Consider the following 16,275-nt stretch of genomic DNA (forward strand, 5'->3'; position numbering starts at 1 on the left):
ATGAATCAGTGCAAAGTCTTTAATAATTCATCTTTGGGAAAGTAAAGTATTTATGTATTTACTTGCAGTCAAAAAACTGTTCATTATTCTGGGTGGAACAACAGTATTTGGTTACACAAAGTCTCAGAGGGACACATTTAAACCTGCAACTATTCTGGAGCTGCAGAGGAATGGTATGTGCCAGCAGTCTCATGCTTTGGATGTTGTCCATATGAGATGACCCATGGATGCCAGAGCAGCCACTGAGCATGACTGACTTTAAAATAACGTGTCACTCTCTTTTCATTAAAGCAGAAAGAAACATTCACATCACACTGATTATATACAGATTCATAAAATAGCTTGGTTTAAGAAAACAGAAAATCAGCAAGAGGTAGTGTCTTAGTTTGAAACATGATAAAATAGGACTGAGACAAAAAAAGGGGAAATTCATCTCTTTGGAATGTATGACACTTGCTATTTTCACAATCCATCACTTGAAAAAAGAATTAACAAAATGAATTAACTAGAGAAGTTACTCAAGTCTCTGAACACCTTTTCAAACCTTAAACTGCATAAAAATGTACGTCTATGACTATTTCCTTCTCAGTCCAAAAATATTAGTGCATTATCTAATATCAAAAGTGTTTTTCTTCATTCCATTTAAGGGCTGGAGAAGTTCTGCTAAAAACAGCAGCAACATAAACATTTCTGTAAAAGAGCTCCTTCAAGACTTTGCCTTCCCACAACGCATTGTAGTGGTGTCTACGTCCAAAAAGCGGATGTGCATCCTAGACTCCATCTCAAGGCCTTTTAAAATCTGGGGGCAGAAAAACATAATCGTGTCAAACATTTGTAAATTTGGGGAAATGTGTTTAATGTGTTTTTTTTGGTAAGTGCAAACCTGTTCAAAATGCTCAAATGATATTCCTTCATAGAAGTCATCCGGACCCTGAAATGATAAAGAGTCCAATTCATCTGCTATACTTTGCAACTGTGAGAATTAATTTTAACAGTTTAGTTTCTGCTAAGTTCCATTACCATGTGGGGCACATTGGTGCTTGCCACTTCCAACATGGCAGCATCTGCTATCCCCTTGGCAACTTCAAGCCCGATGGCTCCACTTTTTGACAGAAGCTCCTCCACCACCTTGGATGAGAACAACATTAACAGTCTCACTTAGTAGGTTTAAACAGCATCAAATCTTAAAGTCACACAAGGATTTTCACAGGGGTTACACCTCCAGATAACAGCAAAAATCAACCTAAATTCTCACATTTGGTCCCTGAACTACTGCATGTAGAGTATATCATGCACATTTTAGCTACTCAACTGGTTCTAGTAACTTGATGCTAAAGGTAGCCAATAAAATCTAAGCAAAAAAAAGATTAACTTCTGTAGTAGAGTTCTTTCTCACCACTATTTATAAAACTACATGGAAATCATTCAGTCTTATCGGAGTCACTATGATGAGTCACTTCTCATTCATATTCATCTCTTCTAGTACAAAAGCCAACAAAATGTAACAATTCATCATCCAACTAGATCAAACATCTAATGAAACCGTCTGGACAAAATGTTTTTGGTTTAAATCTGAATAATCCCTGATTGCATTATTTTTTATTTTAAGTGGTAAAAACTCATTAAGGAAGCAATATGCTCTTTTTTTAAAACCATGAGTCTTAAAATCTAAACTTCTTTGGAAACTTTAATAACAGAAATTCTATAAGAGTTACTCAGATATATCTCATATTGATATGCTTCCTGTGATGTATCCATTAATGCACTTCAAAGGGTGAGCTAGAGCCCACTCACCACTATTAATTTTAATGTAAATAGGCAGGCTAACTTTATATATTCCACATTTACAGAACAAAACAACATTTAAAGCCCCTGCACTTCCATGATCCATCCATATGTGAATTGTCACTTATTTTGGCTTGTTTCTCAGAACTATATTGTTAATTCCCGGAATAGCTCCACCATACTCCATCCTGAGCAATATGGTCAGTAAGAATAACTGGGAATGTGTGGGTGTCCAGGGCCTTTAGCTTAGATGGAATATCGGTCAGGTCCGGTCATTTGATGCATTAAAATAAAATGGAAATTAGGTATGATCACATGTGAGGTGAATAAACTTTGCTTCAATTTAACACACAAAAAATCCTGTGGGTGCAGAAGTGAACCAGACAGCAGGGGTTAATTTAGGCAAACAAAGACAGGGCATTAGAACAGTACAATCAGTTTTGCAATTCTGATATACTGGCTGATAAATATAATACTTAAAGATAAAAATCCTGCCTTGTGCAGCTTTAAATAAATTAATATGATACAAATTTGCATCATTTCCTTTTAGACGGAACTGCACATCACATTAAAAGAAACATTGATCTATATTCCAGATTGAGGCCTTTGTGGTTACGTTGTCTTACCTTCCTGTACTCGTCCAGAGTGATGATGCCGTCATTGTCTGTGTCATGCATGTTGAACAGAACTGTGAAATCAAAAGAGAGGAATGAAGTGTTTGGTCCAATTTCTGATAAAACTTTCCACCATCAGCTTAAAGTACACACAACATTATTAGACCAGAGGAAGCTGTGATTAGGGGAATGTTTGCCCAGATGCAGAGATAAGAGAGAACTAAATATCCTGTAATGGCTAGTTTCCTTTAGGCCTCATCAGTGGCTGTTAAAATGTAAAGAATCACACTGAGGCAACAACACAAATGCCACTACATTCCTTTACAAGATTCAATCCCATGACAATACGAAATATCCTGCAGGACTTAAAAAGGACTTTTTTTGGCAATGTGCAACAACATTTTGGCTGCATTGCAATATTTAATGTTTCTCTGGAGAAAACAGAATGTCAGCTCTGATGTCAAATAGTCTTAGAAATGTCTCATCTTTTCTTCTTTCTTTCCAATTTGTCAGTGTGACAGAACAGACAGCTGTGTTGATGAATGTTCATCCAAAAATAAAATCAAAAAATCAAAAATGTGGGTAAACAACATAGTGACACACAACAGGTGACACCTGAGACACACAGCTCAGATTAATGGTGTGTGTGAAGCACAGGACCGGCTATGATTGATTCTTAGAAATTGCTTCCAGGGTTCATGTTACAAGGTTTTTCGACAGAGGATAAATAAATAAATAAATAAAAATTGACACAATGTCTGTCTAAAATTTCATGATAATCTATCCAATTCCTCCACTGAAAGACAGAAATCCAACTCAGCTTAAGATATCTAGTATTTTGAAGAATGGCCACAGCTACAATTACAGACACACCCTAGTGTACACAAATTAGTAGAACTAGATACTACAAATACCTGGATTAACCTGCCAGGTGACCTCAAGGCAAATTGTGCACAAAGGTGAGCTACTGAAATGAAAGTGATAACGACTAGATGATAAATAATGCAGGGCTCCTCTTCAGGCCCCTATCATTCCAATTATTGATCATTAATGATGATACTGAGCTTAAATGGTGCTTTTTCACCCACCTACTTATATTTTGGAGCCACAAAACAATTGGCCAAAACTATACCAGGTGCCTTAAGTGACTCTCTGGAGGTACCAGGCCCTGTGTTGGTTGTTAATTAGCCCAGTTGTTAATCAAGTTTTGCTACTTTTGAGTGAAAGCAGCATTCTTTCCGGATCATACAAGGCAAGTTGAGGTGAGGTGAGGAAGTCATTCAAAATATCTCCATCTCAGGAATAGATTAAAATTAACAGATTATATTTATCAGTATAAAGCAGGGATGTCAAACATGCGGCCCGTGGGCCAGAACTGGCTCGCCGAGGGGTCCACTCCAGCCCACTTTCCTGCCTTCCTTCCTTCCATCCATCCATCCTTCCTTCCTTCCTTCCATCCATCTTTCCATCCATCCATCCATCCATCCCTCCTTCCTTCCTTCTATCCTTCCATCTGTCCTTCCTCACTTTCTTTCCTTCCTGTCTTCTTTTCATTCCTTCCATCTTTCCTTACTTCCTTTCCTTTCTTCAGTCCTTCCTCCCTTCATTCTGTCCGTCCATCATATCTTTCTTCCCTCCCTCCCTCCTTCCTTCCATCTTTCTTTCCCGTCTCCTTTTTCTTCCTTCCTTCCTTCCTTCCTTCCATCTTTTTTTTTTAAATGATCCGGCCCACATGAGATCAAAGTGGGCTGTATGTGGCCCTTGAATGAAAATGAGTTTGACCCCCCTGGTATAAAGGATATCTGAGGCTGAATTTGAGTCATGATAATATGGTTTCAAATGTTTTCATGCTTTTGACTGTTTGGGTTGTGAAGCTTCTGTCCTGGACATGTTCCCAACCTATCCATGGGTATCTACAGTGATAGCTGAAAGGCAGTGAGGAATGTGGTGCTCACACATGCAGCTCTGCCTCACCACACTGTTGTTGGCAGCTTAGTGGTGATTGAAATGAGATACACAACACCAGTTGGATACCTGGACTGGTTGGTGCACTTCTTTTCTAGTATTTTGTTATTGAGAAAAACAAATGAAGGACAACACATAGAAGAGTAAAGCTTTGGTTGGAATCCTAGACTACCAGTTTACAGCCTTGTAATAGTGTTATTAAAATAAAGTGCAGTTTCTTACAGCGAAGCTTCTCCTTTCTCATAACTTCCTTCTCCTCCTCTGTCGTCTTCAGGGTTGGCGGACGGAAGTGAGACATGACCATGAGGAATTGCTCAAAGCCAATCTCTTCAAAGTAGCCCACCTCCTCCTCATGCTGGTTCCTACGTTGCAGAAAGAAGAAATCAAATGGTTTTTGCCTCCTTAAAAATCTGACATTTTCATATTGGGATTCTGTGGGTGCATTCAAGACTATGGTCATATCTTCTTGAGTCCTACCCATTTTGCATTTGGTCCCTTTAGGTTGACACTGTGCATATAACTTTTGTGAATGGATAACAGTCACATGGACTCACAGATAGCTTGTTTATTGGACAGTCTACACATTGTGGTTTTACCTATTGAACTCTAAGCTTACCAAAGCATGAGGAACTGCTGCTTTTAAAACATCAACAGTCAGCTCTTTATAGCTTTATAGTTTTTTTTTCCTTTACTTAATGGATGAATTGCAGATGTTGTTTTCACTAACTGCACTGCAAAATGAAACAGATGATATCAACAATCGATGCATTAAAGTTATAGTCGACCGCCCAGGTTTGATTGACATTGTTTTCATCTCACTAAGCAAACAGAAGTAAAGCTGTAAACAGTTTGATTAAAGCACTCAACATTCCTACGGTTAGTGTAACCCTCCATCTAAAACTAATGTTAATAAAATCCTCTCAGTAACAGTGCTCGACAGCCACACTTAAGGCCTTAAAATTAAAATTTAACTAATTAACATCATAATTTAGCAAATGATTAAACTGAACACAGAGTATGTGAAGTGAATTTTATTAGTCCTCATACAGTCTGTGTTTATGAGCCTGTGGTCAGTGAAGAACCTCCGTCATATCAACAGCAAATAGAGGACGATATCTAACGTGTGACGGAATAGTTCAACAATTTTGGGAAATATTTATATTTGCTTTCGTGCTGAGAGTCAGACGAGAAGATTGATAGCACTCATGTTTGTATGGAACATATGAAGACACAAGCAGTTAGTCTAGCTCTGTCAAATGGAAACAAAATCCCTCTGTCAGAACCTCAAATGCTCATTAATTAACATGTTATATCTTCATTGTCAAGGAAGGAAGGGAGGAAGAAGGAAGGAAAGGACGGAGGAAGGAAGGAAGGAAAGAAGGAAGGAAAGAAAAGGGGAGGGAAGGAAGAAGAAAGGAAAGGAGGAAGCAAAGGAGGAAGAAGGAAGGAAGGAAGGAAGGAAGGAAGGAAGGAAGGAAGAAAAGGAGAAAGCAAAGGAGGAAGACAGAAGAAAAGAAGGAAGCAAGGAAGGAAGGAAAGGAGGGAGGGAGGGAGGGAGGGAGGAAGGAAAGGGGGAAGGAAGGAAGGAAGGAAGGAAGAAGGAAGGAAAGGAGGAAGCAAAGGAGGAAGAAAGGAAAGAAGGAAAGAAAGGGGGAAGGAAGGAAGGAAGGAAGGAAGGAAGGAAGGAAGGAAGGAAGGAAGGAAGGAAGGAAAGAAGGAGTGAGGGGGAAGGAAGGACAGAAGGAAGGAAGAAAGGGTCAATTTGACCCGGGAGGACGATACGAGGGTTAATATGCACGAAAAACAAAGTTTAAGAAGTTTTTACTACAAACACTAAGTGCTTGTTAGCTATGTTAGCTAGCAGTTTCTGGCCTCCATGCAGTTAAAGGCCGACACACAGATATTAGAAGACTTAATTTTTACAGATATAATAGAGGTCTGGTTTTGAGAGTGTTTTGAATATATTCTTTATCTGTGTCTGTGCCTTCCTCAGACTAATACTGAATTTGGTAAAACTGCTTTCACTTTCTCTGTTGTAAAGTATTCTAGGATGATGCAACAGACACCCAAACGCAACACAATTGTTACTATGAACCAATTTAAAAATATGATCTCCAGCTACTCTGCTTTTGAATGTAACTGTTTTTTTGTTTTTTGTTTGTTTCTTCTAGTGTGCCCTTGAGATTTAAATAAAGTTTTAAAATAAAAAAAATATTCAAAATAATATCAAGACAGCCTTGATAATAGCAACTGAAATTGCCATTTACCAGCAGTGACGTATAACTGAACTGTTCCCACCTTTTATCAAAGAAGGCTTCGATGATTTGCTTTCTTAGCGGATTGTTGTCCAGAGCCGGTATTCTGGCCAAGCATTCTTTGCTGCAGTGCGACAAGAAAAAGAAATTTCATTATCATCATCATCATCATTATCATCATCATCATCGTCAGACACTACAGGACTGTATCAGCATTTTTTAATGACACTGAACGTTAATTGTGGGAAGTAACAGAAACTCTTTCAGAAGTTAAACTGTCAGGAGAAATAGATGACAAGTTGCTTCCCTTTAAAAAGAAAGGAGGAACAAATTCAGTACATGGCAACCCTATCACTGCTAGTGTGCCACTGTGACAGTTTTGAGTGTGTGTGTTCATACATGAATGAATGTGTGTGTGTGTGTGTGTGTGTGTGTGTGTGTGTGTGTGTGTGTAGTACGTGTGCCCAAATGCATTGACATATTGTATTTGGCTAATGCGTGTGGGTGTGCATTAGCTCAGCCTGTGTGTTTCACCATATGTGCTTGTTCATGCCTGTGCCAAAGATACCACAAATACCCACAATTCAACACTCCAGCTACCATGCAGGTAGTATTTTGACTGACTGAAAAGGCTGAATGGCAGCTTTTATTTGTTTATTTATTTATTACCTTATTGTTTCATCATTTTGACTCAGGTACTGGAATCTTTTGTGCAGGTTTTGAATCTGCTCCAAAGAAACTAAGAAAAAAACAAACAAAGCAAACAAAACCAACAATATGAAAGTATGTCACTGATGCATACACCCATAATCACTCCACACCCACTCATTTGATTGTTTAGAAGACATATCCAACACACATTTTAAATGCCATTAAAACATAAAATTAAAATCACTCATTTGTGTATTTTCTTTTAAATTGTAACATATTGGATTTTGGGTCTGAATTAAACTTTTCTTTAAATCAGAAACTGATCGGGTGCAGCTCCACTATCAGTCTAATGGCTATGCAAACAGTGGGATTGTCTTTTTATGCCATTTCAAAGGGTTCCCTGAATCATTAACTCACTGTGTGGACTAGTTGCCACACACTGAAAGGTTTAAACATGATAATCTGGCTCTGCCTGCTCCCATATGTAGACAGGGTTGGCATTTTCAATTGTTTCCGTAAACAGTTGTGTTTATTTTGACCATTATTTCCTCTCCCTATCTCTACTGAATGGATGTTTGCAGTGTGGGGTGAAGAATATGGTAACAGCCTCCTGCAGAAACTGGTTTGTTGGCTGATGTAGGCAGTGTGACATTTACATAATAACACAAGAGGTGGCTGGCTTTCATCAAGTTCAGTAGATGAAGATGGAATAGACAATTAACTACAATTACATGGACCAATTAGCCAAGTATAAAAGTAAACAACAACAAACAACTTAGGTCAATGTAACACTAGCAAGTGTGTGTAGACTGTTGCTGCAATTTCATCAGATAGTCCAGAACATATAAATCCATAAAATATCCCACTGAGCTCAGAAAAAAGGGGGTCAAAGCCCCACCTTGAGGAAGTGAAGGCAATAAAACAGTTCAAAGTCTGACCTATACAGTCTCAATAAAGTTAGGCTTTGTCTGGGATGCAAACCTTATCCCCACTACTTTGACTAGGCATGCCACTGCATGCAAAGATTTGTCCTTAGATTCTGCCTTTACTAAAAATACATTTCTTTTTCTGCTTTTTTGTTTCGTTACTGTTTTGAACTTTGAATCTTTTGAGGAAAGAAGAAGAAGAGGCAGATTATCACAACGGATGAGAGAAAGTGTGTTTAAGATAAGTTGGATTCGTTTTTATAAATATCAACATACAAAGATATAATACAAAATCAGATTAGTTATGCGTGAGATGACTTGTTTATGAAGTTAGTCGTTGTGTTTAAATTAAGGAATAATAAAAAAGTAGAGAATAGGCTAAATCAAGAACGGTTACATTTGAGGCTTTATTTGCTCAATGGAAGACGTTTTGCATAATTTGATTGTTTCTTCCTTGTTTACTGATCTCAACAATATAACCATGTATTAATACACATGTACACTTTGGACAAATGGAAATCTGATCATCGCACCAGTCATGTAGCCTAAACCTTTTATTTCCTTCACGACCCCAAGTTGTCACGACTTGTACATTTACAAAATAAAACTTAACGATTTCACACTACCATGTTCTTGTATTTTAGTTTTTACAGACTTGTAACCTACTTACATCCTGTTTTCTCCGCCAGGTCCTGGTATTTGTGCCTGGTGCGCGTCTGTGAAGCTCCCATCGCTGCTGTTCCAGCCGTGCGTCAGGGCGCAAAATCTGGTTGGACTGGCTCAACCTTTCTGTGCCGCTGCCGCTTTATCGCGCTGCTATCGGCAGATCAATGCAACTGTAGTCTGCCGGCGTCTTGGCCACATCTGGCATCCTCAAGGTCCTAAATCCATACAGCCTGCGGATAAATGACCTGCTGTCTTCTTGTTTCTTGTTAGTTTCCTGCAGTAAATCATGGTTAGTATTGCGCATCGCATCATTTTAAGTAAAAATAGTCAGAGAGAAACTACAAAAAACTTGAAGCGCTTTATTTCTTAGTTTCCTCAAAGCTCAGTCATGTTTCAAGTGTCTTATTGGTTCATCTTTGTGATTACCATGAACAGCTCATCAACACTGACGAGCCAATGACATCCTACATGTTTCACTTGTAAATATACAGAAAAAAATTAGGATACTCTAGAAATGTGAAAGTTAAACTTTCAAGTGCATGAAACTTGAATAAAAGATGGGAAGCTAAAAGTAAAGTCAAATTTACAAAGTATTTTTTCTTCATAGTCTTTTGTGTGGCACAGTAACTGTAGGACTAGGTTATATGCTGAGGGCTTGTTAGACTGGTGCTGGGAGCAGGGACGTGTGAGGCGTTCAGGAGCATTCCTTGGTTTAGGTGAAGGGAGATTTACAGCACTTGGATACCCATCCTGAATTTACTCCTCCACTTAGCGGCTGAATTTCCATACTTTTTTTTTTCCCTCTTTCAAACTCAACTTCATCATTGCATTAGATACTATACTATACACTGTAGTATTTAAACACGGTGGCCATAATCATTGGTACAACAGTACCAATATGTCTCTGCACCTTTTTGTATCCTTTTTTCCTCACAATCTTATGGACCTGGAAATATTGAAATACGTTTTCCAGTTGTGTGTTGAACATGAAGGAGTTGCTACACAAATTATCACTTTTATGGAAATACTGTAAACTGGTTGTCTTTTACAAAAAAAACCTTATTGTCACACATGCCCTAACGTTGAGTATGTGAAGTAAACAGATAAGTGGACTGTGAATTGAGAATGGGTGGCCAGTAATGTGTTTAGCCTATGTTGGCAGCGTATTGGACAGTGTCTTTGCTACATTGGCATGGCTTGGTGGTTGTTTTGGTCTGTGGCAGGAGCCTGGTCCTGGTTCCCAGAGCCAGGTGTCAGTCTGTGATAAAGCTCCTGCACCGTGCCGAGGGTTTCGTCCATGTCCTCGGGGTATCGCGTCTGCAGTTCTTCGTTGGCAACATAGTGGGTGTCGGCGAACTCTGAGAAGTAGCGACCCACCTCCGGGTGGCCGATCTCCAGAGGGGCTGAGTGGGGCTCCAGGTTCTCTGTGGAACAACAATGAAATAGTGTGATGTTCTTTAAGAGAGACACATGCTATATGTACACACACAGTAAATTTGTAATATGTATGAAATGAAATGTTAAAAAAAAAAAAAAAAAAAGCCATAATCAATACACATATAGTCAGGTCAGACACACATATAGACATGTTAAGTTTATTAAGAAAAGTTATAATTCAGAGCTTCATGTCTTATAATGTCCCTGTAAAGCATGTTGAGCAACAGATGCAAGTGATGCAATACTTCTTATAATCAAGATCATCTTTTAAAAGGAAGATCCAAGCATGAAGTGTGTCATGTGCCATTTAGTTTTTGTGCCAAGGTGCAGGTACAAACACATTCCATTGTCCCTCCTGCAGTTAGATTCATAATGCAATGTAATATTTCATCTGTTCATAGGCTGTATAGTTTGTGCTACAGATTTCCTCTCTGCTCTTTCCCTCGTACTTGTTTTAGTAGCAAACATATTCAATTGGTTTATGTTCCAATATTATTCAACTTCTGCAAATCAAATTAAAAAGAGACACAAAATATTCGTCATGAAATAAACTAGGGAAAAAAAAGAAGGGGTGTATTTCTCATCACAGAGAAAATGGAGAACAACAAATCATGATTTACTCATTTTTTTTGTATTGGGCCATTTCACTTGACTTATTACTAGTCATTGCCTCGAGGGTGCAATGATACATTCTTCCAAAAAAGACATTTATCGAATATTGTTCATATTTAATGATTTATTTTAAATCATTTATTTTAAATGATGTATTCAAATGTATTTATTTTTATTTCATAAGTCATCTAACAACCTCTAAACACCCGTTAACCACAAAGACATTTATCATCATAGAAGTTGGTGTGTGTGATCCATACCCTGTGCTGCGTAGCGACATGTTCCGTCCTGAACAAGGACATTGTAGAAGGGCTGGTTGGCACCGTTGGACAGCTGGTGGACCCTCATGGTGGTGATCCACTCCTGGCTCATGGTGCACTTTGGGTCCCAGCCATAGATCACACAGTTATAACCTGACCTATAGGAGGAAATGGAACAGGACGGACACACTTGTGCAATCTTTATACAGGAAGATTGCAGAAGAATGTATTCAGTTAACAGAGAAGATATCATGGAGGAGCATTGCGGTACCACGTGTCAGCATGACTCACCTCTTGTGTTTCATGATGAGACCCACTGAATACTGGACCTCCAGGTGTTCTGGAGCACTACGTCTCTTCACCTCAGGTGCCACAGGATGTTTCTTATGCTGGATGTGCTCCAGTGTGTGCTGCACCAGGTAACCCACTGCCCCGTGCTGGGAGGGATCTAACGCCTGGATGTGCTGCAGGATGTCTAGCACCTGGGAGAGAGGATAAATATCAGCAGATGGAAACTTTGAGTGTGTCTGAGCTGGGCAATAGCACTGTGTGTTACAGATTAAACTACTGAGCAAAGGCCAAGTAAGTGTTTTATATTGGACGGTAGATAAGACTTTGTGAATTGACTTCTATCAGAGGATTAGAAAAGAGCATCGGGTTGTGTCTTCACCTTTTCTGGCCAGATGCCCAGGTGGAAGTAGAGGCGTGCTTGCAGCAGCAGGTACTGCACGTTGTCTGGGTTGATAGTGAGGTAGAGGTCCAGCGAGTCTCTTAGCAGCTGATAGGATTTTTCATTGCCCTCCCTTAAAAAGAAAAAAGGGGAAAAAAAGAGAGAGATTGCACAGTGCAGGAAAAGTGATTCAACCAGAACATTACATACATTTATTCATTTAATTCCAGCTACCATGAAATAGATTCCGGTCAAACTCTATAATCTCTTTAATAAGTGTGCTAAAATCAGACCTCTTCTATGGAAAATATATACTTACCCTCTTTTTCCAATGTTAAGCAGGTTTCCCACCATCCTGAGCAGCACCTCCACAGTATTGATGGCACTGTAGTAATCTGCCGTCACCTGGTGGCCAATGAGGTACTCGCACTCCTTGGCAGTCAGCTGTTTGCCTTTGCCAAAGGCGTCAATGTAGACAAAGTCATATATGTCCTCGCTCCTGCAAGAAGTTAGTTAAGTAAATCTAAAATGAAAATATGCTGAACAGACTCAATCCACACGCAAAGGCTTGATTTCTTGTTTTGAATCCATTAACTACTTTCTATAAAATAAATAAACCCAGAATGGATAATTATAGTATATCATATTTAAATAGAAAATAAATTGAACAATCAAATACATTTTACTTTTGCTCCAAGTATGGTTAACCTATGATTTAAGCCCAGCTCAGGTACATAAATAACAGCTCTACTCTTTATGTTTAGAGTGATTGGAATTATATTCACCCTCTTGGTTTTTGGCACCAGCGCAACAGGAAGTGATTAGGAAAGTTGACAGGTTCCAGCTGAACACCCAGCTTTCGGGCCAATGTCATGTAGAGAACAGACAGGCTTATGGGGATGCCTGTATGGCGTAGTAGCACCTAAATGGAAAAGAAAAAAAAGTCAATTAAGTGAAATGTTCTATGTTATTTCTAGAGATTTTTTTTATTTTAATTTTAGGAAAAGTTGGAAAAACTTTGAAAATGTTCTACCTGGTGGATGTAAGAGTTGAGAGGGTTGTAGTAGTCAAACTCATTGCCTTTGTACTGAAGCTGTTCATACAAGACAGAGTTTAGTGCACAGACCACCTGCCTCTGGAGCTCAAAGTCCTCCAAGACAAAACAGTCACCTGCAACATACACAAGAAACACAGCTTCAGAAGGGAAATAACCAGTACATGTCAAAAGTTTGGACACACCTTTCTGTTCACTTAAATTAAAAAGTGTGTCCAAAATTTAGGTTGCTATTGTTGATCTTGTCTAACTGACATCTTTGCTCAAATAAGTGTACTTGTATTGTGTTTTTTTCTTAATATACTGGGAATGGGCCTAAAATATTTAGTGCTGATGCATTTTGAAAACAACTTCCCACAAACACAACTCTTCATCCTAAATATTTTGGTTTTGGAAAGCTCACCCGGAGCGATACGTAGGCTGGGGTGAGAGGTGTTCTTGATTCGCAGCATCTTCTTTACTTTTTCTGCGATCTCATCCAGCTGGGCTGATATGCTGTCCAATGTGATGTCAGCCAAGGGGTTACAATATTGATCCACCAGAACAGCACCTAGAGGGAGAGGTAAGAAGAAGAAAAGGGGGGGGGGCATGAGGTAGAGATGCTTAGAAAACAAAAATCTCTTAATTATGCAAAATGTATTGTCTGGATCACCATCTTCCTCCTATATAAAAAAAAAACCCAAACTATAAACTATGCAAGGAGACATCAAGAGTTGTGATTCCCAAAGAGGGCGCAGCAAGATTTATTGGCTGGCATATTTATAACTGTACATTTCTAATTATATCTCACCACATCCAAAATGTGTTTTTAAACTGTGTCAAACCCAGAAAAAACAAGTCTACTGACAACAGCACACAGTTGCCAATCATATTGACACAACATGGTGTCCAGCTTGTGACTTTTCCAGGTGTACAGCAGTAAGAAATTACAACTGTCATCATGATTGAAGGATTTGTCGATGTAACAGAGCTCAGAGAAACACTAATAAATCTCAGAGCTCAGCACAGTCTGACACGACTGAACCTGAACAGACCAAAAGCTACCTGTCTGTCTGTCACCGATATGTCACATCTGTCAGTGAAGCTCAGGAGATACACTGAGACAAAAAACACCCATTATTTGCCCACAAGGATGTTGAATATGAAAGAAGTTGAAAAAACTAAAAATGTAAGTGAATGTTGCATCTCAGCAGAAGAAAAGAAACACATTTGATATCACCATGACAACAAAGAAGCCCACTATGAATGGGTGCTATGGTTTAAATAAACTTTGGGAACCACTGGTTTCACCTTCTAGTGCCGACTGCTGCTCGGTAGGCTGTTCCAGGAAAGTCTTCAAACTCCTCAGGATGTTCTGTTGTCTCAGGAAGTAAAGGATTTTTTTTGCATAGTACTTCAGGGTCAAGCTTTTCCTAATGATGTGCGTAGAAGGAGAGAGAGAGAGACATTAATGGTGCAAGGGGCGAGAGTTTACACAACACAACAACAAGAGCTTTCATAATTACAGCAGTCTCTGAGCGGATTAACATGATCGACAAACAATCACATTAATGATTGCAAAATCCAGCGTGTGGCTAGGGGATGAGTTTTACAGCGGGCGCAGTGTTGCTCTCACCTCTTATCTGAGTTGAGTATGAAGAGGAGCTCATCTTCGCAGAAGTGCTCTGGCATCCCGAGTGACTCGATCTCTGCAAAGCTGTCTCCCAGAACCTGGCCAACGCAAGGCTGAGTTACAGATCTTTGGGTTAGTATGGAGCATGGCAAGCTCACGGCATATTTCACAAGCATGCACCCACACAGACCAAACAAACACACACACACACACACACACACACAATTCAGACACAAGTAAAAAAAAATCTGCAAAGAATCTCTGAAGGACAAATTTAAGCTGACCCAACCAACATAAATGCTTGTACCAGTCTGCAGCTCAATCTATAGAGCTGCAACAATCAGTCAGTTCATCGATTAGTTGCCAACTTTTAAATTGATCGCCAACTATTTTGATCCAGCCCCTCAAATGTAAATATTTTATTATTCCTTCAGTCCTCTACACAGTATGAGGTTGTGGACTGTTGTCACCTTTGGCTCTGGGAATCAGCAATCACCATTTTTCACCATTTCCTGACATTATGTACCAAACAACTAATTGATTTAATGAGAAAAGAATTGACAGATTAGTTGATAATGAAAATGATTTGTGACATATGACATTTGTTGCAGCCCCTTCATGCTTCTTAATAAAAGTATTCCCAATTAAAATATTACTTACAACCTCTGTGAAGAATCTTTTGGAGATTGATTCCACGGTCCTTCTTATTTGTATACCCACTCTGTGGCGTGTTTTGTATTCTTTGAGCCAGTCACAGCACTCATTCTGACGGTAAAACCTCTGCAGTCTTGGCCATCTGTTGACGAAAGGAGTAAAAACAGTTATTTCAGCATCACTCTTGAACGTGCCTTCAATTATTCTGGAGGTGCCTCAAGCAGCATATGACATCTTACAATAAATGAAAGTGGTTATCATCCTAATGCAAATGCTGTTTTTTTCTCTTTGCAATAAAAAAAAAAAAAAAAAAGGAAAAAGCAAAGCAATCGTGAGAGTAATGTGGTGCTCGCAGCCAAGTCAGTCAAGAGGAGGGCTTAGCTTTTGGCAAGAGCTGCACTCTCCTGCAGATCACAGGCTTACATGCAAACATTCAAGGTCACGCAGTTTCATTTTGGGCTGTTTAGGGGATTAAGTTGCAACTTGTAAAAAGGGGTGTGAAAAGCTAAGATGCACACGCTTCTCGGTTGTCTGCAAGAGTAGAGATTTGCCGCCGGCCTGGCGTGAGGATGAATTTGGTGCATCAGCAAAATGTCAACCGCTGACAGCTGGCTGTAAGCTCGCAGTAAACCAAACCCACCTTTAAGTAGCTGTGCAGCCATTTAAGCCTCTCATAAAGGCAATGAGTGAATAGACAAGAGGGGGCTGGCTTCTGTAGAAAGTAGGGGGAAATAAACAAGAGGCCAAACCTACGAAGGAATAAAGCACAAGAAAAAGATGACAGCACCTGAGTTTATACTGGTGTCCCCAGACCTTTCCCCTTCCGTGGCAAACGTCTTGCAGCCGCTTGCAGCAGCAGGACACGTTGCAAATGTCGTCATGTTTGAGGGCAGGGAAGCACAAGATGTGTTCGAGCAGCTCGGTCGGCAGGTCGGTCAATTTTTTAGTTTGGTGCTCGGAAATAATCCCATTTAGACTCTGATGCCCCTCTCCGGCTACAGACGTCGCCATCTTTACTGTTTACCCCGATTACCTCATCGCTTAGGTCACGCCCATTTATGGCGCAGGGGGCGTGGCTTGCGAGGAGTAGTGCAGCGCGATTGGCTGTCAGGTC

General features: G+C 39.6%; 2 protein-coding genes across 2 annotated transcripts; both read right to left on the reverse strand.

The window, feature by feature from the left end:
- Positions 1 to 624: 624 nt before the first annotated feature.
- Positions 625 to 8,940, reverse strand: tesca (tescalcin a). Its single transcript, XM_053326214.1, has 8 exons — positions 8,867 to 8,940; positions 7,289 to 7,358; positions 6,663 to 6,743; positions 4,587 to 4,726; positions 2,412 to 2,473; positions 1,021 to 1,128; positions 884 to 931; positions 625 to 799 (listed from the first exon to the last, which is right to left on the reverse strand). The coding sequence occupies exons 1-8, from the start codon at positions 8,925 to 8,927 to the stop codon at positions 707 to 709; spliced, it is 663 nt and encodes a 220-aa protein (XP_053182189.1). The 5' UTR covers positions 8,928 to 8,940; the 3' UTR covers positions 625 to 706.
- A 285-nt stretch (positions 8,941 to 9,225) lies between these two features.
- On the reverse strand, positions 9,226 to 16,172 carry fbxo21 (F-box protein 21). Its single transcript, XM_053326209.1, has 12 exons — positions 15,949 to 16,172; positions 15,168 to 15,303; positions 14,511 to 14,620; positions 14,186 to 14,307; positions 13,299 to 13,445; positions 12,875 to 13,011; positions 12,627 to 12,763; positions 12,161 to 12,340; positions 11,842 to 11,974; positions 11,463 to 11,653; positions 11,172 to 11,329; positions 9,226 to 10,286 (listed from the first exon to the last, which is right to left on the reverse strand). The coding sequence occupies exons 1-12, from the start codon at positions 16,170 to 16,172 to the stop codon at positions 10,045 to 10,047; spliced, it is 1,917 nt and encodes a 638-aa protein (XP_053182184.1). The 3' UTR covers positions 9,226 to 10,044.
- Between the last annotated feature and the right edge of the window lie 103 nt (positions 16,173 to 16,275).

The sequence above is a fragment of the Scomber japonicus genome, chromosome 9 (assembly GCF_027409825.1).
Source record: "Scomber japonicus isolate fScoJap1 chromosome 9, fScoJap1.pri, whole genome shotgun sequence".
Taxonomy (NCBI): Eukaryota; Metazoa; Chordata; class Actinopteri; order Scombriformes; family Scombridae; genus Scomber; species Scomber japonicus.

Excerpts from the sequence above, each read along its gene's own strand:
- fbxo21 (XM_053326209.1), bottom strand. The coding sequence starts at position 16,172 with ATGGCGACGTCTGTAGCCGGAGAGGGGCATCAGAGTCTAAATGGGATT. Across the intron at positions 13,446-14,185 it reads GCAGCAGTCGGCACTAGAAG|GTGCTGTTCTGGTGGATCAA; the intron begins GTGAAACCAGTG and ends CTCTCCCTCTAG. Across the intron at positions 11,654-11,841 it reads TGGGCATCTGGCCAGAAAAG|GTGCTAGACATCCTGCAGCA; the intron begins GTGAAGACACAA and ends CCTCTCTCCCAG.
- tesca (XM_053326214.1), bottom strand. The coding sequence starts at position 8,927 with ATGGGAGCTTCACAGACGCGCACCAGGCACAAATACCAGGACCTGGCG. Across the intron at positions 4,727-6,662 it reads GAAGCCTTCTTTGATAAAAG|GAACCAGCATGAGGAGGAGG; the intron begins GTGGGAACAGTT and ends TCTGCAACGTAG. Across the intron at positions 2,474-4,586 it reads GAGAAAGGAGAAGCTTCGCT|TTCTGTTCAACATGCATGAC; the intron begins GTAAGAAACTGC and ends TTGATTTCACAG.